The 22652-nt window shown below is 58.7% G+C and overlaps 2 protein-coding genes across 2 annotated transcripts; one reads left to right on the top strand and one right to left on the bottom strand.

The window, feature by feature from the left end:
* Positions 1-152: 152 nt before the first annotated feature.
* On the bottom strand, positions 153-4780 carry TKFC (triokinase and FMN cyclase). The gene is made up of 18 exons (XM_054828171.1): positions 4671-4780; positions 3982-4151; positions 3705-3894; positions 3520-3630; positions 3234-3415; positions 3063-3141; positions 2814-2903; positions 2643-2677; positions 2482-2566; positions 2312-2401; positions 2081-2197; positions 1762-1881; positions 1515-1652; positions 1030-1136; positions 822-925; positions 698-731; positions 486-575; positions 153-410 (listed from the first exon to the last, which is right to left on the bottom strand). Exons 2-18 carry the CDS (start codon positions 3985-3987, stop codon positions 258-260), a joined length of 1731 nt encoding a protein of 576 aa, XP_054684146.1. The 5' UTR covers positions 3988-4151; positions 4671-4780; the 3' UTR covers positions 153-257.
* On the top strand, positions 4745-20962 carry DDB1 (damage specific DNA binding protein 1). The gene is made up of 27 exons (XM_054828117.1): positions 4745-4944; positions 5909-6057; positions 6176-6292; positions 7538-7759; positions 10708-10822; positions 11139-11236; positions 12584-12742; positions 13156-13239; positions 13416-13532; positions 13815-13917; positions 14063-14138; positions 14218-14326; positions 14502-14680; positions 14782-14945; positions 15035-15142; positions 15507-15714; positions 15819-15914; positions 16141-16252; positions 16792-16915; positions 17265-17429; positions 17823-17917; positions 18080-18250; positions 18694-18803; positions 18991-19160; positions 19502-19604; positions 19955-20078; positions 20206-20962. Exons 1-27 carry the CDS (start codon positions 4884-4886, stop codon positions 20287-20289), a joined length of 3423 nt encoding a protein of 1140 aa, XP_054684092.1. The 5' UTR covers positions 4745-4883; the 3' UTR covers positions 20290-20962.
* Positions 20963-22652: the final 1690 nt, after the last annotated feature.

The raw sequence follows: 22652 nt of genomic DNA on the forward strand, positions 1-22652 counted from the left end.
CAGTCACGCTCACGCTGGAGCACAGGACTGGCTGATCTCCGCTCCTGTCCCCCTTCGCCTGGGGACACGTCCTGGAGGAGCCATCCACATCCCCACCACCCCCACTCCCCGCCGTCCCCTCCCTTTCCCGGGGATGGATGCTCTGGGCCAGCTTTGGAGGACCACAAAGGTTTATTTGGGTTACGTGGGATGTGCCGCCAAGTCCCCCCGTCACTGCTGGAGCCGCGGCGGGGGGTGGCCGAGGGCCAGCCGTCCCCTCAGCTCTGCAGTCCCTCCAGCACGGCTCGCAGCACGGCCGCCACCGCCACCGCCCCGGGGTCAGGCTGCAGCAGCCGGGCAGAGCTGATGTAGCTGGCTCTGCCCGCCGCAGCCTCCATCTGCCTGGTGGCCTCCGCAGCGGCCTCTGCGCTCTGCTGGGAAAAAACGGGGTGCGCTCAGGATGCGGCCGGAGGTGCGATTCCCACCGTGTTCCCCCCGCTCCGTACCTGCACGGCGGTGGCCAGCACCGACAGCAGGTCCGCGCCGGGGTTGCGCAGGGCGTGCAGAGCCTGTGCCGCGGCGCACAGCGAGTCCAGCTGGGAGAGACGGGGAAGGCGGCTGAGAGCCAGGGCTGCGGCCAGGCTGGCAGCCCCCGGGGCTCGCAGGCAGCGGGGTGACTCTGCTCCGTGTCCCCCCAGGATGGGACGCTGGCACTCACCATCGTCCTGTCCCCCGGCGCAGCTCCGCCGTACCTATGGAGGATACGGGGGGTTGTCGGGGTCCCGCAGAGGGATTGGGGGTCTCACAGAGGGCCCGGGGGTCCCACAGCCCGCAGCACTCACCGCTGCATGGCTTCGACGCCGGCATCTATGGCGTCGGCCCACGTCGGGAGATCGCTGCGGTTGTGCAGGGGCCGGGCAGCCGCCGTCAGGAACAGCCCGTAGAGCTGCCGGGACACCGGTACCGTCACCGCCCGCGGTGAGGGGGGCGACCAGGGTCCCACGGGGTGACAAGCCAGACCTGCACCCCCTCCTCCTACCCGGCACTCACCACGCCGGAGGAGCCCCCCATCTTCTCCAGCAGCAGGTCAGCCAGGGCGGACAGGAGCTGGGCTGAGGCTGCCGGGGGGGGCCGGGCACGCACCCACTCCTGGATGGCTGTGGGGGGGGAGAACAGGCTGGGATGCTCCCCTCGGCCCTGCGTGGGCTGGCAGGGGCGACCCACTGGGTCTTGGGGACCCCTAACTGGGCACCTGGGGATCCCTGCCCCTCTTGGGGACAAGCAGGGACAGCCCCCCAGTGCCTCGGGGGAGCGGCTGCTGGATGCAGAGACATTTCGGGGCCGTGGCTCCCAGGGTGTGGGGACCCCAGGAAGGGGCAACGGGGGCAGATCCTGCTCCTCAGCTGGAGAGGACAGCTTGGGGTTCCCCACTCCACGAGAAAGGATATCCCGGGGGGGACCCCACTCCTGGGAGGGGATGGTTGGGGTACCCTGTCCCCACGAGTCCCCGTCCGATAGCCCCCCCCGTCACCCACCTCGGGCAGCCCGGGCGTGCGTGTGGCCGCAGTCCCCGTCACCCGCCGCGCGGTCCAGCTCGTTGAGCTTGTCCTGCATGTCAAGCAGGGTGCTGCACACCCGCTCCAGGACCAGCTGCACCCGCGCTACGCCGGGCCCTGTGGGGAGGAGACATCACCCCAGCCCATCCCCAGGGGAGATGGGGAAACCGAGGCACGGGGAGCTGACAGCTCCTGGGGGACTCGAGCTGCCCGGGATTGCCCGTACCCGTGCTGGTCTCATGCTGCACGGTCTCCGGTCCCTCCTTCGGTGCTGGCACCTCCTGTCTCTGGCTCGTCGCCGGTGCCGCAGCCAGGTTGGGCCAAGCCATGGCCGTGGTCTCGGCATCTGGAGGAGCGAGAGGTGAGAGAGAGGCGAGCGCCAGCTCGGTGGGACTCCGCTGGATCCTCACCGGCGTGTCCGGCAGCGCTGCCTGTGCAGGCGGTCAGGCACCCCGCTCACCCAGTGTGCTGGCTGTCCCGTCACCCAGCTCCTGGGGACCCCTGCGCCCCCGTCCCGTGCTGTACCCCCACCGGCAGGCACTCACCGATCAGCCCCACGAGCTCCTCGTCCACCAGCATGAGGGTGAGGGAGACCCCGGCCATCTCCAGCGCCGTCATGAAGGAGCCCACCAAAGCCCGGGCGATGCGGATGCCTCGGCTCTCTGGGGGCACGGGGAGGGGGGTCTGTGAGTTGGGGGGGGGGGTTGCAGGAAGGGTCCTCAGGAGCAGAAGGGCCAGAGACAGGGAATAGTGCCCCAAGACCCCCCTGCACTCACCCAGGCGGCGTACGGCCGCGCCAGCGACGATGCCCAGCTCCAGGCAGGACAGCCCGCCCAGGTTGTTCACCACCAGCACCACGGAGGCTCCTGCGGGACAGGGGGCAGAGTGAGACCCCTGCCCGGGGGGGGGGGGGCCAGGAGGGTTCTGCGGAGGGTTGGGGGCTCACCGGGGCTCAGGGGCAGGCGGGAGGCGCTGGAGGGGTCCGTCATGTGCGCCAGCATCGTCTCCACCGCCTCGTCTGCCGGCAGCACCTGGGGGGCACAGGGGGGCCGTGAGGGCAGGTTGAGGGGGAGCGGGAGGTGGGGGTGGACGTGAGGTCCCACTCACCTTCATCCTGCACACACCCGCCTCGCCGTGGATCCCTGCGGAGACGGGGGGGCATCACCCCATGCTGTGGGCACCTCCCGCACCGGGCAATGCCTGCCCCCACCATGGGGGATGGGGGGGCACTCAGCCCCTGCCGGGATGGGGGGGGGGACATGGGGGATGGCTCCTCACCCAGGCCCAGCTCCATCTCGTCGTCAGCCAGCTGGAAGGTGGGCTTGGACCCCGGGACGCTGCAGGGGGACAGGCTGAGGCCCAGCGTACCTGCGTGGGGAGGGAAGACGGGTTAAGCCCTGGGGGGGACACTCTGATTTGCCCCAGGACTGTGAAATTCCAAGAGGGACTGGGGGGGACAGGGCTGGGGGACAAGGCACAGCACCCCCAGGGGTCTCCAGGGTGCAGCACGGGGTCCCACACGCGTACCCATGGCTTTGGTGGCTGCTGACACCTTCTCGACGATCTCATTCAAGCTCGCCCCCGCCTCGGCCAGGGCCCCTGCCACCTACAAAGGGCAGCAGTGGGTGAGGGACCACCGGGCCCCGTCCCCCAAAATCCTCCCGCGTCCTCACAGGGACGCGGCGGGGCCCTACAGACCTTGTGTACGAGGACGGTGCCGCACAGCCCGCGGCGCCCAGCTTTCTTGGGGGCGGCGAAGGCGCAGTCGTCCCCCACCACCACCATCCGCACGTCGGTCCCCTCCGCCCGCGCCCGCTCCAGTGCCAGCCCGAAGTTCAGCCGGTCCCCGGTGTAGTTCTTCACGATCAGGAGGGTCCCGGCTGCATGGGGGCGGGGGGGGGAGTGGGAAACAGCGAGGCAGGCGGTGAAGCCACGACAGGGGGTGAAGCCCTGACCCCCACCCCACCGCACCGCACCACCCTACCTGCGCCAGCCTGCGTCACCGCCCGGATGGCCGCCAGGATGCTGCCCACGGCCGGAGAGGTGAAGACGGCGCCGGCCACCACACCGGTCAGCATGCCCTTCCCGATGTACCCTGCGGAGCGGGACGGGGTGCTCGGGGCCATGCCGGGGGCAACCGACCCGTGGCGGCAGCGACGGGGGGCTCACCTGCGTGGGCGGGCTCGTGGCCGGAGCCCCCCCCAGAAAGCAGGGCCACCCGGCCCCGGATGGCGGCCAGGTCGGCGCGCAGGACCACCCGGTGTCCCTGCAGTAGCCGCAGCCCGGGGTTACAGGCCACCAGCCCTGCCAGCGCGTCATCGGCACAGCCCGCCACCGAGTTCACCAGCTTCTTGGGGACCTGGAGACGCAGAGGGGTGGTGGATGACACCTCAACCCCATGGGGGTGGGGGGGCAGCTGGGGGCTCCCCGTCGCCCCGGGGCTCACCTCCATGCGTGTGGTGGGGATGGCGGAGGATCCCGTGCAGCTTTCAGCTCCGAGTCCAAACTCTGTCTGTCGGGAGGCAGCGGGGGCCGAGGGAGGGCAAGGTCCACTGCCAGCAGGGACAGGCCCCCGGCCAGGGTCCCGCGGGGGGGACGCGGCAGGATACGGGGTGTCTGATGGGAGAGGGGGGGGAGCCAGGTTCAATGTCATCCCCAAACGGGCGCCAGCTCCTGGGGTGTGTGTGTGGGGGGGGGGGGGGATGGGACCCCCTGATGGGGTGGGAGACCAAGATGGGAGCACCCCCCCAAGCAGGGACCGCATCCAGGGGTGGGGGGGGCCATGGTGGGAGCACCCCCGGGGGTCATCCCCTCCTGGGCTGGGGGGGACCAAGGTGGGAGCATCCCCCTGAGCAGCGGGGACCCCCTCCTGGGGAGGAGGGGAAAGGGGGGGGCACTGCCCCTGGGGCAGAGGGGGGGCCAGGGTGGGTGCCCCCCCCCCCCGCAGGGACCCCCCTTTGGGGATGCACCCCACCATCGGGGACCTCCTCTCAGCGTGGGACCTGGGTAGATGCACGCCCTCCCCAGCGGGGACCCCGTCTCGGGGTGGGGGGGGTACCAGGAGGTGCACCCCCCAAATGAAGAGCTTCCCCCCCCCCCCCAAGCACGGACCCCCGAGCATCCCCCCATCCCCACCTGCCCTCTCGTCTGCTCCTCCGGGTCCTCCCGGCCGCCTAGAGCGGCCCCGTGCGGCCTCCTTCCGCTGACGTCACGGTGGAGGCGGGCGGAAGGGGCGGTGGTGGCGGCGGCGGAGAGGCCGCGCCAGGCCCCGCTCCAGGTGCGCGCCGCGTCCTGCCCCGGCCTTGCCCTGCTCCTGCTCCGGTCTGCCGACCCCCGCCTGCCGCCGCCATGTCCTACAATTACGTCGTGACGGCGCAGAAGCCGACGGCCGTGAACGGCTGTGTCACCGGTACCGGCGGGAGGGCGGCGTCAGGACCCCCGGCCTAACGGTCGTGGCGCCGGGGAGGGGTGGCGGCGAGGCCTGTGGGGGTGATGGGGGGCTGCGGGACACTGAGGGGCTTGATGGGCACGGAGGTGCTGGGGGGCACCGGGGGGCTGGAGGGACGTTGAGGTTCCTGGGGGTCAGTGGGGCACCGGGGGGCTGGGGGGTGCTGGGGCCCCTGGGGGGGTGCCGGGCGCTTGGGGGGGGACAGAGTGTTCCCTGAGGTCTGGGGAGGGGGGGCTGTGAGTGCTCTGAGGCGCCTTGGGGCGTGCTAGGGGATGTGGGGGGGCTGCGGGAGCACTGGGGGTGCCCTGAGGTTTGTAGGCACGTTGTGGGGCACCGGGGGTAGCTGGGGGGGGTTTAAGGTTTGTCGGGGTGCTGGGGGGCATCGAGGGACCTGGGGGTGTCTTGAATTTCTTAGGGAGTGCTGTGGGATACTGGGGACACGTTGAGGTTCGTGGAGTACTGGGGTTGTACTGAGGTTCCTGGGGGGGTTCTCTGGGAGATCTGGGCCCAAGCGAGAGCTCAGTGGGGTTTTGGTGTCTGGGGGTGAAGTGGGGCTCCTGGGGGGGTTCCAGGGCAGCAGAGGGTTGGGGTGCTGCAGGGAGAGGTGGTGGTGATGTCTGTGTCTTGCCTTATGGTGAGGTGTTTTGGGGTGTTGCAGTGTGCTCTGGAGTGGGGGTGTGGTGGAAAGGGGGTTCCCTGGGGAAAGGCGAGGAGTCAGAGCTCAGGAAAGGCAACAGGGAAAAGGTCTTGGGGTTTTGGGGTGCCACAGCCCGGGGGGTGCCATAGGGAGGCTGGTGCTCAGTCCGAGGGTGTGAGACTCCCCAGGATGGGCAGACTGCTGTAGGCTGTTCAGTGAGAGCACCCCAAGGTGCCGCCTTGTCCCTTCTCTGTGGCTCGACAGTGATTTCTTCTCTCCGTTTTCCAGGGCACTTCACCTCAGCAGAGGATCTGAACCTGTTGATCGCCAAAAACACACGACTGGAGATCTACGTGGTGACAGCGGAGGGGCTGCGGCCCGTCAAGGAGGTGGGGATGTACGGCAAGACCGCCGTCATGGAGCTCTTCCGCCCGAAGGTGGGTGCGCAGCGGGGAGGGGGCTGCCCGCCAGCTGGGGAGGGGGGCAGGCGTGGGCACGCCGGGGCTGCTGGCTCTGACGCCCTCCTGAAGACACGCCGCCGCTGTGCTTTCACAGGGGGAGAGCAAGGATTTGTTGTTCATCCTGACAGCCAAGTATAACGCCTGTATCCTCGAGTACAAACAGAACGGGGACAGCATTGATATTATTACCCGTGCCCACGGCAACGTGCAGGTGAGTGAAGCCGTGGCTCGTGGAAGGGATGAATTGCCTTTTTTAGGGATGGTTTTACTTTGCCAATGACGAGGGCGCGCTGAGGTGATGGGTTTCTGCCTTGTTTTTTATGATTCTTTGCTTACCACTGACTCTGGTATGGTTCACCTGCTGCTGCTGGTAGTTCTGGAAGTTTTTGCCTGCAGCGATTCAGGCTCAGGGACTGAGGACGCAGCTACAACCATGTTCTTGCAGTAGTTTGCAGAATAATAAGGTTAATTTGAGGTATTCCTACTGTAAAGAGAATCAGTGCTCAAAACTCAACATAAGGTAGAATTTTCCCTGGGAAATGACTCCTCCAATATTTTGTGACCGGTCTCCACATGCTGCGTACCAGAAGCGTGGCTGCTGAAGTTACTCTTACCATCGTGGCCATACAATATTGTTAATAATTATAGATGTTCTCCATCGTTCTGGCTGAAGTGGATTAAAAACACGCCTTGTGAGCAGGTCAGAAAGCCACATGTCTCTTTGGCTTAACCTTAGTCATTAGCCAAAGGATTTCCATCAGCTGTCAAGCCAAAATATCTTTATCTGTTTCCAGGCGCCAAGCTTCCGCTGACTTGCAGTCGGTGGAGCTGAGCAGAGGGTTACGGGCAGGAGATGTAGGTGGGCATGTCCTGTCAGGAACATCTTAAGAGTGTTTGGGGGGAAAAGCACTTAATCTTCCCGTGCCACGGTTCTGCATCGTGACATATGGAAGTGCTGATATCGGCCCCTGTCGAGTAACGCTGAGGGGTCTGTGGAGGCCGATAACGGAGCTGGATTTCTGGAGGGGGATTTTTGGTCGTGTAGATCAAAGCGCTTCACAGCAGTGGAGAGTAGCGTTTTGCTGTCCTGCACCTCTGCTTACTATCGCTGACGGAATGTGGCTTCTCTGAGGTCATTGAGTAGAGAGCTGGGATTGGAAAACCAGTTGCAGGGTTGTTCCTGGAGCTCCTGGTGCCTGGGAGAGGGAGGTTGTGTGCTGTGGGAGCTCTGCCAGGCTCTCTGGTGGAAAGGACTTACTGCTGTAGGCAGGAGATGCCTAAATCGCCTTTGGCTTGCCAGATGGTATTTTAAAACCCGTCGGGAGGTGTGCAGGGAGTCGTTCCTCGGCTGAGGGGTGGTAACTCTCGTACCTACTCTTCTCAAGTCCCACGCGGGGATCTTTTTCCGACGCTAATTGCCCTTTCTCTTTCCCCTCTTCATGGATCTCTCACTCAGGATCGCATCGGCCGTCCCTCGGAGACCGGCATAATTGGCATCATTGACCCAGAGTGCCGGATGATCGGCCTGCGGCTATACGACGGCCTCTTCAAGGTCATTCCCCTGGACCGGGAGAACAAGGAGTTAAAGGCTTTTAACATCCGCCTGGAAGAGCTCCAAGTCATCGATGTGAAGTTTCTGTACGGCTGTCAGGCTCCGACCATCTGCTTTGTCTACCAGGTACCTTGTTCTCGATCGGTGACTCAGGCGGAGAGTGCTGGAGATTGCTGGTGCACCGGCCAGGGTCTCTAAAGGGTCTTCTGAAGGGTTTGGAGCAGCAGCAGTGTCCTGGAGCCAATGGAAAACGGTGCTTTGAGTAGAGTGAGAGGCAGTTCTGGCTCCAGCAGGCTCATGGTGTAGCCAAGGAAAGTCCATGTTCCTTTGTGCTGCTTTTTTCCATTTCTGGGAGGGAGGAAGCCACGCTGTCCCACAGGAGAGTTGGGCAGCTGATGCTTCAGATGGGACCGTTGCCTTGCCCAGCCCTCAGGAGGAGACCGTGGGTCTTTCCAGCAAGCGCTGAGCAGGTGGATTAGAGCTGAAGTCGGTTGTTTCCTACAGGCACTTGAGCTTTTCCCTTAAAAAAGTCAATATGTCTTGTTTGGGAAGCCACACCAGGCGTATAAAGAGGGGACATAACGTCTCCTGTTGCCTGGGTCCTCTGTCCCAGAGGCGGTGTTTGTAGGTCCTTCTCTAAATGCATATTTTGAACCAAAGAGCCTTTGCTGTGCTGACTGAGCGAGGGATTATCTTTGCTTTGTCAAAGTTGGGGCTAGCCTGGGCTGAACTGAAAGTTCCTGGGATGGCAGCACAGGATCTGGTGTGAATTTAATTCAGCGTAGTTCTTAGTGGCAAACTCAGCGTGAGAGAAACTAACCATGTGGCAGCAGCGACTTGATTATTCCCTATTCAAAAGTCACTATTATTATGATGATTTTCAAGAGAGGTGGGTGCTGTTGAACCCCCCCTGACAGTTCCCAAACAAAGATGGGGGGGGGGGGGGCGGGGAATCACTTTGTCACCAGGTAACCAGGGGTTGGGAGGGCAGCGTGGGTTCCCCCCGGGTCAGGACAGTGCTCTTCCCCTGCCCTGTGGGTAGCTGGTGCTCTCCCTTGTCACCTGAACAAACGTCAGCGTGCTCTCTGGGAAGCGTCCCCAGCCGTCACGTATCCTGCCTGCCTCGCAGACGCTCGTGTGACAGATTTAATGGTGTGCACAAAAAAAGGAAGAAAACAGAGAGGGGTCTGATTACCTGAAAAAGCAAAGGATTTTCAGCTATTGGTGATGCATGGGAACAAGCACTGTTTTCTTACAAAAAGCACTGCCGTCCTTCTCCTATTTAGGGGAGAAAGGAGTCATGATCCCTGAGCGTACCCGGGAGTTTGATTAGTACCGTTGCTGTTACGTGCTGGGGAAACTGAGGCAGGGAGGGGTGGCGACTTGGACAAATTCTTAAACTCGGTGTCAGGGTCTGGACAGTTTCCACTCGGTGCTTAAGAGCATCGTAACGGAGGAGTTTGGTTACCCCGTGCAGTCAGCAAGTTAAAAAAAAGTCTTATCTGGAGATCTGGCATCTTTACAGATTAAATCAGAGCACATCTGTTAGCAGTCCATTCGTTATAAAGAGGTATTGTATGAATAAAGAGCAAATTAATAGCTTGTTCCATGTCTAACACTGTTAATATGAATTTTATCCTTGTAGCAGGAGCGAGATGTAAGTTCTGTCTGACTCATTAGGCCTTACATAAAACTCTGGCTTTGTTTTGGTCCCTGGGTGTCTGACTTGCGTGTGTGTGGAGAGGGGAACGTTTCCAAGCTGCTGCTTTGATTCCTTCTCAATTTATTAATCATTATCACAGGATTTGGACTGAATAGAATAGCAGTGTCTGAGATAATTGTTATGTAGTTCTGAAACCAGAGGAAGATACCACAAAAAGGGGAAGTTCATAAAAATAAAATAAAAAAGACTCGAGAGTTGCTGTGGTGTGGAGTAAAAAGGTCCAGAAATGTCATTAACGACTCCTCTGCCATTTTAACGGCCCCACTTCAACTTTCTCGTCCCCGTGGAGCTATTTTTCCTCCTGGCTTCCCCTTCTCTGTCAGCCAGCACTTCTCTTTGCTTCCCTCGGTGCTGCACCGCTGGCTCTCGCCAGGACCTCGGGCTCTGGAGTGCGGTCAGTGAGGATGTTTGCCAAGCGGCAGAGGCTGCGCGGGGTGAGCCAGGAGGTGCCCAGCTTTCCTGCGAGCGTTTGTTTACAGAACTGACGGCTACAGGGTGGCAAAAAACGCTTTCACTCGGATCTGTAAAGCGGTGAGGCATAATAAATAAAAAGATGAACGGGTCTTTTTAAGTTGTGACTAAGGAAATCTGGTTCCCTGTGATTGAGAGCCTTGTCTTAGCTTTTGAGATGTGAAATTGGTCAGTGGGTTACGTTCAAAGCCCTCTCTGTGCTTTGGGTGCTCATGCATCTTTTCCCCATGCGGGTTTCCAAGCATTTGTTAGCATAGAGACCACCTTTCCCGAAGTGGGGTGCTGATTTGGGGGCTACCCACTGCGTATTTTGGTGAAGCCTGCGTGGACTCACCGCCTCGGAGACCTCTGGTTTGGTTGAAAATACCCACTGGGCTAGGAATTACTGGAATGGCAGAGCCGTCGGGGGATTATTCGGCAAGCAGATTATGTTTCCTCGGGAAACCAGGCTGAAAGGCCTGAGGAGCATCGAGAGGGGAGCTCAGCTGCTCCAGCACCTGCGCTGCTACAGCAGAGCTGAATTCCTGAACGCCTTCCTGGAGCTGGAGGCGGCGGCGATATTGCGTAGTGCTGCTCATGCCCAGATTTGTAGAACTATGCGTCAGATGAATATGAGTCCCAGAAAATTACTTGTATAAAAACGCTCAAATAGTTTTCAGTCTTTTTTGGCACAGGGATTTATTTAAAGGTTGTTCGACATATGGATAAAGTTACGCTCAGACGCACGTGCGGTTTGAGAGTGACTGAAGAGGACGTGGGCAGGGTGGGAAGCCTCAGAGTCTCCTTGCTTCGCAGGTTGCACGTCAGCTCTGCCTCGGGAGCCTCTGTTGCTGCGCACGTGGGGTTGTCATCATTGTACGTGGTGTGGCTTCTCTTTCAGGACCCTCAGGGTCGTCACGTCAAGACGTACGAGGTGTCCCTGCGTGAGAAGGAGTTTAACAAAGGTCCTTGGAAACAGGAGAACGTAGAGGCTGAAGCCTCCATGGTCATCGCAGGTCAGTCCTTCTTTGTAAAAGATCTTCCCTCCCATGTAAGGCTTTTCACTGAGTGGGTGGCTGGGCACTGGAACAGGCTCCCCAGGGAAGTGGTCACAGCACCGAGCTTGACTGAGTTCAAGAAGCGTCTGGATAACGCGCTCAGTCGTATGCTCTGATTTGGCTGGTCCTGTGTGGAGCCAGGAGTTGGACTCTGATCCTTATGGGTCCCTTCCAACTCAGGGCATTCTATGATTGTATTTCTTTCTCAAGGCTGAATGCCTCAGTCCTGCTGTACAGGTTCTCTAAAAAGACATTTGTCTTCTCCCCTGTGCAGTGCCAGAGCCTTTTGGAGGCGCGATCATCATCGGGCAGGAGTCTATTACCTATCACAACGGAGATAAATACCTAGCTATCGCCCCACCTATCATCAAGGTGAGTGACTACCTGTGGTGGGTTGACCCTGGCTGGAGGCCAGGTGCCCACCAGAGCCGCTCTCTCACTCCCCTCATTCACTAGACAGGGGAGAAAAGGCATAACGAGAGAGATCTAGAAACGCATCCCGTGTAATTCTTCCCTTCCCAGGCGTCTCTCAGAGTGCTGGTAGGGTGTTGGGCTACTTGTAGTCAAGAATTCAAACTGCTCTTGTCTCCAGGTGTAGTTTGATACCTCCCAGAGGTTTGGCAAGTGCGGGGTGTTTCACACAATGCCTGGTCTGTGTTTTTGGGGACTGAGGGACGTATGTAATCCTGGTACTGGTGGCAGTGTGTGCTTGCACTGCAGCATGTGGCTCTGCTCTCCGTGGAGTGCTCGGAAATGGTGCAGTAAAGCTCAAATCTTGTTTGGGCCCCAGAAAAAGGGATTAATTAGCAAGTAGTGCATGGTTTGGGCATGGATCCAGGCCAGAGCCTGGTTTCATTTCAGGCAGTGAAAGATACGAATGAGCCCCTTGGAGACTTGAGTCCACTGATGTATGATTGGGGTACTTGTGGGAAAAAAAAAAAAAAAGACTTACAGAGTTTGCGACAGAAGTTGAGCTTGTGGGGTTTGTCAGAGGAACGGGCCAGTTCCCACATTTAAAGGGTGCAGGCAGCAGAAATGGCACGGCTGAGGTGCCACTCGGGGCTGACAGAGGGCTTCAGCTGTGATCAAAAGATCCTTTTAAGCTGGAAATGATGACGGGCTGGAAAAGAGCTATAAATCTTGGGTAAAGAAATACTAATATTGTTGCCTGAATGCTGGACCACTGATCTGAGCCTTGACCTGCAAGCAGAGCTCAGGCACATCTGTCCTCAAGGCCAGCGGGATGTTTGCATACAATGAAGATCTGCAAAATCAGGATTTTTAAACCAAAACCAGGGCAGGCAGCATCCGCCACGCAGAGCAAAACGCCTGCAAGTGCTTGGGTCCAGAGATGCAGCAGGCTCTGCAGGTCCCAGATAGCATCCCTGCATCTGCAGAAGGCCCGGTGTTAGGAAGACAGGCTTTCTAATGGCATCTTTCCTGTGCTGTGAACAAGCTAGCGACATGTTTAATTTAGGAATGCGAGGCGATTCCTAGTGACGCAAAACGAGACCGTTTGACCGCAGATTCTGGTTGTGTTTGCTGATACAGTTTATTGAAGGGCGAATTCAGCCCTTGTCCCTCTAGGCAGGAGGAGTGAGACTCCGCTGTGGTTACAGCTGGTGTGCTGAGGATGTGGTTGTTCCCTTCTGGTGTGTAGAAGGTGGTCCTTGCTAGATGCCCATTTGGGACCAAAATTCCCTCCTCTTTTGCGTGCAGCAAAGTACGATCGTGTGCCACAACCGCGTGGATCCCAATGGGTCCCGTTACTTGCTGGGGGACATGGAAGGACGACTTTTCATGCTGCTCCTGGAGAAGGAGGAACAGATGGACGGCACTGTCACCTTGAAGGACCTGCGCGTGGAACTGCTCGGCGAGGTAGGACCTGGCCACATCGCGTGCGCGGTCCCTGTTGCTTTTTGCCGCAGGGCTGGGAGGCTGTACGGGCTGGAAGTGCTCCGCTGAGGGCTGAGTGGCAGGAACTGCGGCTCTTCTGGAGCACGGGGTGGGGTGACGTTTCACAGTTGTCACAGCTCTGAGCTGTTGGGTGCTGAGAAATTCCCTGTGCGGGCACTTGGAAGTTTACACCATCTTCCCGGGTTTTTGCCTAGTGCTTGCGTGCTGTTCCTGGGAGAAGTTCGGACACTCTGTGGGTTTTGTAAAAGGATTAAATTTCCCTCTTGTGCTTCGGATCTTCCCGTTGGGATGCAGCACAGATGTGGTGCTCGTGGGGGTGTGGCAGAGTCCTTTTCATGCCGGTGGTGTTTCATCTGTGTCTTCTCAATTCCCAGACATCCATTGCAGAGTGCTTGACCTACCTGGACAACGGAGTTGTGTTTGTCGGTTCTCGGCTTGGGGATTCCCAGCTTGTGAAGGTAGGTGGCAGCCGCCTTCTGGCTTAGCTGTGTCTTCAGACAGGGTTTTGTACATCTTTATTTTCATCGTGGCCTCGAGAGGTGTATGTGGATAAATTTTCCTTTCTTCTTATCTACCCTACATCCTTTCCACTTGCTTGGGCTGGTTGAAAACCAATAATTGTGTTTATTCATAGCTCAACGTGGACAGCAACGAGCAGGGCTCCTACGTAGTGGCTATGGAGACCTTCACCAACCTCGGTCCCATCGTTGACATGTGTGTGGTGGACCTGGAAAGACAAGGCCAAGGGCAGGTAGCGTTGATTCCACTTTGCTTTTCTCAGTGCTGGGGATGTCTGGGCCGGCCAGGTGCATGCGTGGGTTGTCCGTGGAAGAAAAAGACTACAAACAGTTTATTGGAGGATCTCGAAGTCTTATCCAGGTGCAGGGATGGTATTGAGGTCTTGCACTGAAGAGTGATATGAGTGGGGAGGCTAATTCTTGAATACCTCATCTTCCCCTGAACCCATCACGACAAGGAGGAGCGGGGAAGCTTCCCAGCAGTGGTTGGTAAAGATCATCTGCTTTTCCTCCAGCTCGTCACATGCTCGGGTGCGTTTAAAGAGGGTTCACTGCGGATCATCCGGAACGGAATTGGGATTCACGAGCACGCCAGCATTGACTTGCCGGGGATTAAAGGTGAGCGCGCGCCACAGCCTGAGAGGACTTGGTGGGGACACGTCGTGTGCACAGACTGAGGTTGGGGTGCGGGGCAGGGGGCTTGCCACCCCCTGCAGCTTTCAGAATGTTCGCCATGAGGAAACGTCACCTCTCTTTGTTGCAGGCTTGTGGCCCCTGAGGTCAGACTCTCATCGTGAAACGGACAATACGTTGGTGCTGTCCTTTGTCGGCCAGACCAGGTGAGGTGGGGTTAACGCTGAGCCAGGCTCTCACCCACACGTTGGGGCATGAGATAACGGAGTTCCCGTTCCTGTTCAGGGTTCTTATGTTAAATGGAGAGGAAGTAGAAGAGACAGAGCTCACAGGGTTTGTGGATGATCAGCAGACTTTCTTCTGTGGCAATGTGGCACATCAGCAGTTGATCCAGGTAATGCCAGTTCGAGGGAAAGGCAGATATGTCTCATGGTGACCTTACAGCCCTTATTGATTGTGGGACTAACCTAGATCTGTGCTGCTTATCAGGGGCAGAGTTTACTTCCCTGCACCGATGTCAGAAGGGAGGTGTTGTTCTGGCTCTGAGTGGAGATGTTCTCTCTCCCCAGATCACCTCTGCCTCCGTGAGACTGGTTAGTCAGGAGCCCAAAGCCCTGGTGAGCGAGTGGAAAGAGCCCAATGGAAAGAACATCAGCGTGGCTTCCTGTAACAGTAACCAGGTAGTGGTGGCCGTGGGACGAGCCCTGTATTACCTGGAGATCCGACCCCAGGAGCTCAGGCAGATCAGGTGGGTGTTCATCTCTCGTCCCGGCCCGAGGGCTCTCAGGCTCTGCTGCCCGTCTTTGGGCTCAAGACTGACGCCTCTCTCCGGTTTCTTTTTCCTGCCAGCTGCACAGAAATGGAGCATGAAGTTGCTTGCCTGGACATCACTCCTTTGGGGGACACCAACGGCATGTCCCCACTGTGTGCAATCGGGCTTTGGACTGACATCTCTGCCCGCATCCTCAAGCTGCCTTCGTTTGAACTGCTGCACAAAGAGATGCTGGGAGGAGGTAGGACTCTCTCGGGGCTGCTGGCAGCGGTCACTCGCCTGGCTGAGTTGTGAGTCACATCAGCGTTCTCTTCTCCTGGCTCCCTGCAGAAATTATCCCTCGCTCCATCCTGATGACGACCTTCGAGAGCAGCCATTACCTTCTCTGCGCCCTGGGGGACGGAGCTCTGTTCTACTTCGGGCTCAGCCTCGAGACTGGTAAGTACAGGGCCCAGCACTGAGCGGGCTGCTGGAGAAGGTGGCTGGATTCGTGCCCTCATACTTGCTTGACATCCTTTCATTCTTCTGGAGATCTCTCTCTTTTTCTTGCTTTCTCACTGTGACGGGGTCGTGCTCAGGTGGGACTGGCTGCTGGGCACTGGGAGTCGGTGGATTTCTCCAGCGGACTCTGGAGAAAGCAGATCGATGCTTACATCCATTCCTTTGCTTCCCACGCTGACAGCAGGATGCGTTTACCCACCCTCGTTTCTTCTGGAGGTGTTGCAGCCGCGTTGCGCTCTGCCATCCTGCTCTTGCGAGCTCCTTTGTGGCAGTTCCCAACGCCGGCGTTCCTTTTCTGCAGGTTTGCTGAGCGACCGGAAGAAGGTGACCCTTGGGACCCAGCCCACCGTCCTGAGGACTTTCCGCTCTCTGTCCACCACCAACGTGTTTGCCTGCTCTGACCGCCCCACCGTCATCTACAGCAGTAACCACAAACTGGTCTTCTCCAACGTCAACCTGAAGGAGGTGAACTACATGTGTCCCCTTAACTCGGATGGGTACCCCGACAGGTGAGCCTGGACCTCGCCTCGTGTGACGCGAGGTTTTTGCTGTGCCACCCACCTTACAAGCGCCATTTCTCATGGGTGTTTTGGGGTTTTTTTGCCCCGTACAGCTTGGCCTTGGCCAATAACAGCACCTTGACCATTGGCACCATTGACGAGATCCAGAAGCTGCACATCCGCACGGTTCCCCTCTATGAATCGCCCAGGTGAGCTGAGCAGTGGGAGGGAGCCTGGCCCGAAGGCACGAGCTCTGCTGCGTGGAGCAAGGCTGGGGGGAGACTTCGCAGCCAGCGTTCCTGTTGTGGGCGCAATTAGCGTGCAGACTGAATTGGCAAGCGAGCAGCTCTGCCTCTTGTCTCCCAGAGCCTCTGTGCTCTCCTTGGAGTGGCCTATCCTGGTTCTCTTGCCCACGCAGCTCTGTTTGTCCTGCAGGAAGATCTGCTACCAGGAGGTATCACAGTGTTTCGGGGTGCTCTCGAGTCGGATCGAGGTGCAGGATGCCAGTGGGGGCACCACTGCGCTCAGACCCAGCGCCAGCACCCAGGTGAGGGGTAGCTGCTAGATCGTCCCTGAGCTCTGGGCTGTGGGTACCATAGTTCCTCAGGCCAAACCCTGATGCAGATTTTCTTTGACAAATCTTCTCTTCCAAAGCTCTGAGTGCAAGCTCTCCCTTTGGCAGCCTGGGAGGAGATGGGGTGGTAAGATATCTCCTCGGCACGCTCGCTGTTCTGTCAGATCACCTTTGGGTTTGGGTGCTGCTCCTTCAGTCTCCCGTGCAGGCCTCTGGTCTCAAGTGGTTTCCTTCTCCCAGAGATGCAGGCACAGGTCCCTTTCGGGCAGTAGCTCTGGTGGACACCGCAACACTGCAGAAAGTCTTCTATTAATGCTGTTGCTCAGCAGCGCTGCCTCTGTCCTGCATGTCACATGTCTCTGCTGGTGCAGGGAGTGTGTCCCTTTACTCGGGCCCAGGGAGCTCCTCACTTCACCTTCTCTCCTGTTCATTCTTCTGGTCCCTGGTTGCCTTAGCCCACGTGGGGATATGATGAGTAGCACGAGGACGTGACCAATCTTACTGTGTCCTAGGCTCTGTCCAGCAGCGTGAGCACCAGCAAGCTGTTCTCCAGCAGCACGGCACCGCATGAGACATCCTTCGGAGAAGAGGTGGAGGTGCACAACCTGCTCATCATAGATCAGCACACCTTCGAAGGTACCGGTCCCAAATGCTGCCCATACCCTTAGTCCAATTTTCTCCTCCAAAACAAGCCTATCAGCATGTGGTTGAGACTTGTGATCTTCCCAGACTTGTGAAGATCGGTGTTCTTGCTAGTTTCCTTCAGTCAAAGCGTTTTTCCCAGAGGAGCAGCAGCCGTAGGGCGTAACTTTAAGGCGTAGCGGGTTTTTGAAGGCATGAGGTGGTGGTGGGAAATAGGGGAGGGGATCTCCAGGCAGTTACCTTGGCTGCATCTTAAGTTTTCAGCTGGTCCTAGGCAAGCTGCTCTGCTGACACGTGGAGGTGCGTGGGACCCAGTTGTTTCTGCCTTTCCCTCTCCGCGCAGTGCTTCACGCTCACCAGTTTCTGCAGAATGAGTACGCCCTCAGCCTGGTCTCCTGCAAGCTTGGCAAGGATCCGAACACCTACTTCATCGTGGGCACCGCCATGGTGTATCCCGAGGAGGCAGAGCCCAAACAGGGACGCATTGTCGTCTTCCACTACTCTGACGGTAAGAGCAAAGTCTTCTCGCGTGGCCACATCCAGCTGCTTGAGGGAGATCAGAGGCGAGCTCCTCAGCCCCAAGAGAGCTCACATCCCAGTAGCAAGCCCAGTTTTTCCCGAGTGCCTTGCTGTCAGCTGCCCGCAGACCATCCCACTGAGTTCCCTTTCCCCCCAGCTCCTAGAGAAACCCAAGAATCCCTCACCAGAACCAGATTCTGGGATTTGCTTTCAGCACATCTGCCCCTGCTGTTGTGTCACTCCTGTGTTACTTGCCCACAAATCCTCTGAGAGAGTTTCTAGGGGGAGTAATGTTGTCTAGAGCAGCTCATCTGAACCCCAGGGGCTCGCCAGCCTCGGGAACGTGGGGCAAATAACCGGGTGGTGCACGGGTTTATTCCAGGGAAGCTGCAGAGCCTGGCTGAGAAGGAGGTGAAGGGCGCTGTGTATTCCATGGTGGAGTTCAATGGGAAGCTGTTAGCCAGCATCAACAGCACGGTACGACTCTGGCAAGACCCTGACTTGTTTTGGGAGTGCGTTTCAGAGCTGGAAGCTGCTCCAGCTGTGTGGATGTCAGCCAGGTCCCTGATCTCTGTTGGGGAGTGTCCCCTGGCTGGCAAGGGTGTCCGTGGTGGCTCAGACCTATGTCCCTTCCTTCAGGTGCGCCTGTACGAGTGGACAGCTGAGAAAGAGCTGCGCACAGAGTGCAACCATTACAACAACATCATGGCACTCTACCTGAAGACCAAGGGAGACTTCATCCTTGTGGGAGATCTGATGCGGTCCGTCCTCCTCCTTGCGTACAAGCCTATGGAAGGAAACTTCGAGGAGGTATCAATGCTGTTAAATAGTCTTGGTTGAAGGCGTGCTGGGAGTCCGTGCTACCTGTTCCAAAAGGCTCTGGGCAGGGGGAACAGTGTTTAAAAAGCGGGGGGGGGGGGGGGGGAAGAGGACCCTGGCAATGAGAGCAGTGTCACCTGGCCGTGCTTTTAGATGGATCCCTGTGGTTTTTGGAGGGACAGATCCCCAGGCTTCCAGGGAACTGGGCAATGAGTCAGCAGCCTTGAGAAGAGCAGGCTTTGGGTGCGTGCTTGCTGCCTGCCAGGGTGGGGAGCTGCCATCTGGACTGCCCGTTGTACAGTTGGAATGGCGTGGTGCCACCGTAGCTGCGTCTCTGTCAGCAAACACAGCGTAGCTGGGGGATGAACCAGGCGCTGAGACAGTCTGTGGACAGGCCATCTGTGCACGCTGCCTCTCCTCTTGTCCCCTTCCAGATTGCCCGGGACTTCAATCCAAACTGGATGAGTGCCGTGGAGATCCTGGACGACGACAACTTCTTGGGAGCAGAGAACGCTTTCAATTTGTTTGTGTGCCAGAAGGACAGGTGAGCTGGCTGCGAGGAGAACGTGGCAGTGCGTGACGGGCGGGATGGGGTGATCGGGCCTTGGGCTCTCCTCCACGTTACAGCCACAGAGGCAGGAAAGCTGGGGGGAGCATGAACAGCGAGGTGGGAGCAGGGGGAGCTTTCGCATCACCCCGGCGCAGACTGAGCAGGGTGCTTTGGGTTTCAGCGCGGCCACGACCGATGAGGAGCGCCAGCATTTGCAGGAGGTGGGACTGTCCCACCTGGGAGAGTTCGTCAATGTTTTCTGTCACGGGTCTCTGGTCATGCAGAACCTGGGTGAGACATCCACGCCAACACAGGGCTCGGTTCTCTTCGGCACAGTCAACGGCATGATCGGTAAGGGTCAGGGTTCCCTAGCCTGAGTGGGAGGGTAACAGCTCTGCTTCCCTGCTGCAGAACCTGGGATGGGGTTTCCTTGTGTCTCCGTTCTCTGTTCCCCAGACAAGTGACACTCCATGCCCTGCTCCCTTCAGCAACCTGCTTTTTCTCTCTGCATTGCTTCCAGGAGAGGAAAACACTCTGCCTTTCTTTGCAACTCCTTCCTTCTCCCAGCCCTCCCGGGCACCAGCTTCCAGCACAACTCCAGTCCTGGCAGCCTGCCGGTCCCTGCATGCCGGGAGCCGCTGGGACGCCCTGGCCTGAGCCCTGAACCCTCGTCTCCATTTTACCCTTTGCAGGACTGGTGACCTCGCTGTCGGAGAGCTGGTACAACCTCCTGCTGGACATGCAGAACAGGCTGAATAAAGTCATCAAGAGCGTGGGCAAGATTGAGCACTCCTTATATCCTTTCGCGGTGCAGTTGGGAGCCTGGGCTGGTCAATGCTGGGGGCTGGCTTGCGAATCTGACCTGAGCCAGGCGCAGGGTGGGGTGTTGGAGGTTTATCTCTGTTGGGACGCTCCGGTGGGAGTGTACGTCAGCTGGAGAAAGGTGGCGGTGTGTTTGCCAGGTGCCCAGGGCTTTGTGCTCGAAGAGAAGGTGCCTGCGGTAAAGAGGACTATTTTGCAGGGTTCGAGGATGAATCTGGCTTTGTGGTAGCCCTAAAAACGTAGTCCAAACTCTGTCATCCTCCTGATGCAGTGTTGTCAGGCTGCTGTTATTCCGTGTGGATTTGGCTCCTTGACGGTGGCACCTGGAGATCGTTTCACACCGAACGCAAGACAGAACCGGCTACGGGCTTCATTGACGGTGACCTGATCGAAAGCTTCCTGGACATCAGCAGACCCAAGATGCAGGAGGTGGTGGCAAACTTGCAGGTGAGATGGGTGATGTGAGCTTAGACCCTTCCAAATTAGCGGTGGGACCCCCAAGGTGATGGTCTGGGAGCGTTCTCCACCACCCACTGATGTCTCCGTGCTCCGACACCTTTTTCTCTTCTTGCAGATCGATGATGGCAGCGGCATGAAGAGGGAGGCGACCGTAGACGACCTGATAAAGATCGTGGAGGAGCTGACCCGGATCCATTAGCAGGATTCAGGGTCGTTCCCTAGCGCCTTCCTCCACAAAGAGCAAGGGAATCTTTTCTCCCCGCCTGCAGCTTGGGGACCCCTGGCCCGGCCGCGCTGAACACCAGCGGCGCCGGCGGCCTTTGCCCGAGGGGACGTGGGGGAAGGAGTCTCCAAAGGGAAGCCAGCTTGCTAGGGATTTGGGGGGGTGTTTGGTCAGGCACCGTGTCATCGCCTGCTCGGATTCACGAATCCCGCGGACTCGGCTGCTGACCCAGGACTGAGCTTCACCGGTCACCCTCGGTGACCGACCGGTAGCGCTCGGCTGATGCGGTGCCCTTGCCTGGATTCACTCTTCACTGTTGTCTTTAGTACCTTTTACTTTTTCTTTTTTTTTTTGTTTTGGTTTTGTTTTTGATTCTCTTTTTTTTTTTCTGATTCCTTGTGGGTTTTTTTGGAAGCGGAAGCTGCCTCTAGGGTGAGGGCGAGGGCTGGAGGAATCATCTGGGGCTGGTGAGCCGTGCGGCATGGAGGAGGAGGAGGATTTCTCTACATCTGGGCGATGAAGCTGAGCGGGACGACGCACTCCTCTCTCTCTCCGCAGGATCTGTGGCTCGCTCAGGGAGGGAAGTTCTGGGAAGCTCCATCAGTTGTTGGTTTCTGAGTTTTACCAAATAAAGTAGTCCGAGAGGAAAGGTCTGTCTCCTGATGCCGAGTTGTCCTCAGGGTGGCTGCAGGGCTGGTACCCGCCGTGCAGAGCCGTGTCCTCGGCCGCAGTGACCCCCCCCTTCCCAAGCCAGGGCAGTTTCGGGAAGCGTTCCCTTCGTGGAAACGCGGTCTCGTGCTTGGCGTTGGCGAGGGCAGTGTGGCGGGCAGCAGGCCCATCCGCAGGTGCTGGGACGCGTGTCCGTTTTCCGGATGCATTTTTACAGCTTTTCTCTGACTTGACAGTTTCACCTCTGACGCAGCCTTGGCACAAACGCCTTGGCAGCGCTGTTGCCAAGTACCCCTGCCGAATTTTTGAGGGTACCTTGACCGCATGCATCCCTTCGGAAGAAACTCATCTCCGCGCGTTACCTCGGCCCTGGAGCTCACGCCTCTCCGGGCAGTGGCTGGGAGCCAGAGGCCCTTCTTGAGCAGCCCTGGCCCTTTCCTTGCGAGCCATGGGTCTGCCCCTGCAGAGCTGGGGCATCGGGGCTTGATTTTTTTTTTTTTTTTTTTTTTTATTTTCAGCCTCTTGTCGCTGCGTCGTCCCGCTCTGGCTGCTCGTTCCTGGTGTTCTCAGGTCCTGCGCCCCTCTGCCGCTCCCAGGAGAGGGGTTGGCACAGGAGCCGCTTGTGGCTGCAGTTTAATAATTATCCTCCCGCTCTCCCTTTGTCTATTTACGCTGTAAATTGTCCAAGCCAAGGGCTGCCCCTGGCTGCGGACGCGAGCCAGCCCGGATCTCACCCGGCGTGCGATTCCCCGTCCGTAACCCACCGTGGTCAGATCCCGCGAGCCCCCCGCGTCCCATCCTGGGCGAGTTTGCATCAGAGCGCAGGTTTTTTCCCCCAAATCCGTCCCTCCCTGCAGCAGCAAGAGGTGGGCAGCGTCCTGAAAGGCGAGCTGGTGCTGAAAGCATCCTCGAGTTTCCGCTAACATCTCTTAACTGTTGGGCAAGCCCTGGTTTCTCGGAGGAGGTCGCAGGGAGAAGGCTATATTTGGACATGTCTCTGCCCGGAGAGGACTGAGGGAAGCGGGCTGTGACCCTTCGCAACGAGCCTGGACCACGCGTTCGTGCTGGCTGCGAGCAGACAAGGGGCTTTATTAGCTCGGGTGTTTGGGTTCTGCATTCCCCTGCCCGGAGCTGCTTGTTTCTTTGGCCCCCACATTAAAACTGGGGGGTCGCGGGGAGCACCCCCGGCTCTGCACGGCTCCCGTAGGCGCTGTCGTTCCCCAGCCAAACTGGGGATGCTGGTGCCGACTGGTTTTTGTGCAAACAGTCTCCTGCTGGCCGGGGCAGAGCCGGGTGTTTATGCCGCGCCGCTGGCCGTGCTCCAGCCGCTTCCCCGGACCAGGAGCTGGTAGCCAGGGTTGGGGTGACATCCCCCCAGGGCAGGGGCTTCCTTGCTCCCCCCAAGCCATGGCTGCTGGGGGGGTCTGCACCCCTAGAGCTGGCATGTGGACACCCCCCCTTTAATTTCTAAGCGGGCAGGGGGTGATGCTGCAGGGGAAGGCTCGTGCCTGGTGCTGGGTGACCCCAACCTTTGGGCAGGGCTGTAGTTTTTTGGGGGGCAATCCACATTCGGGGGGGGGGCTGGAGGCTGCGGGTCGGTCCCTCTCCAGTGAGGCTGCAGGTATTGACCCTGTCTCTGCGCTAACCGGGGGCCGGCAGCGCCAGCCCTT

The sequence above is a fragment of the Grus americana genome, chromosome 5 (genome assembly GCF_028858705.1).
Source record: "Grus americana isolate bGruAme1 chromosome 5, bGruAme1.mat, whole genome shotgun sequence".
NCBI classification, from domain to species: domain Eukaryota; kingdom Metazoa; phylum Chordata; class Aves; order Gruiformes; family Gruidae; genus Grus; species Grus americana.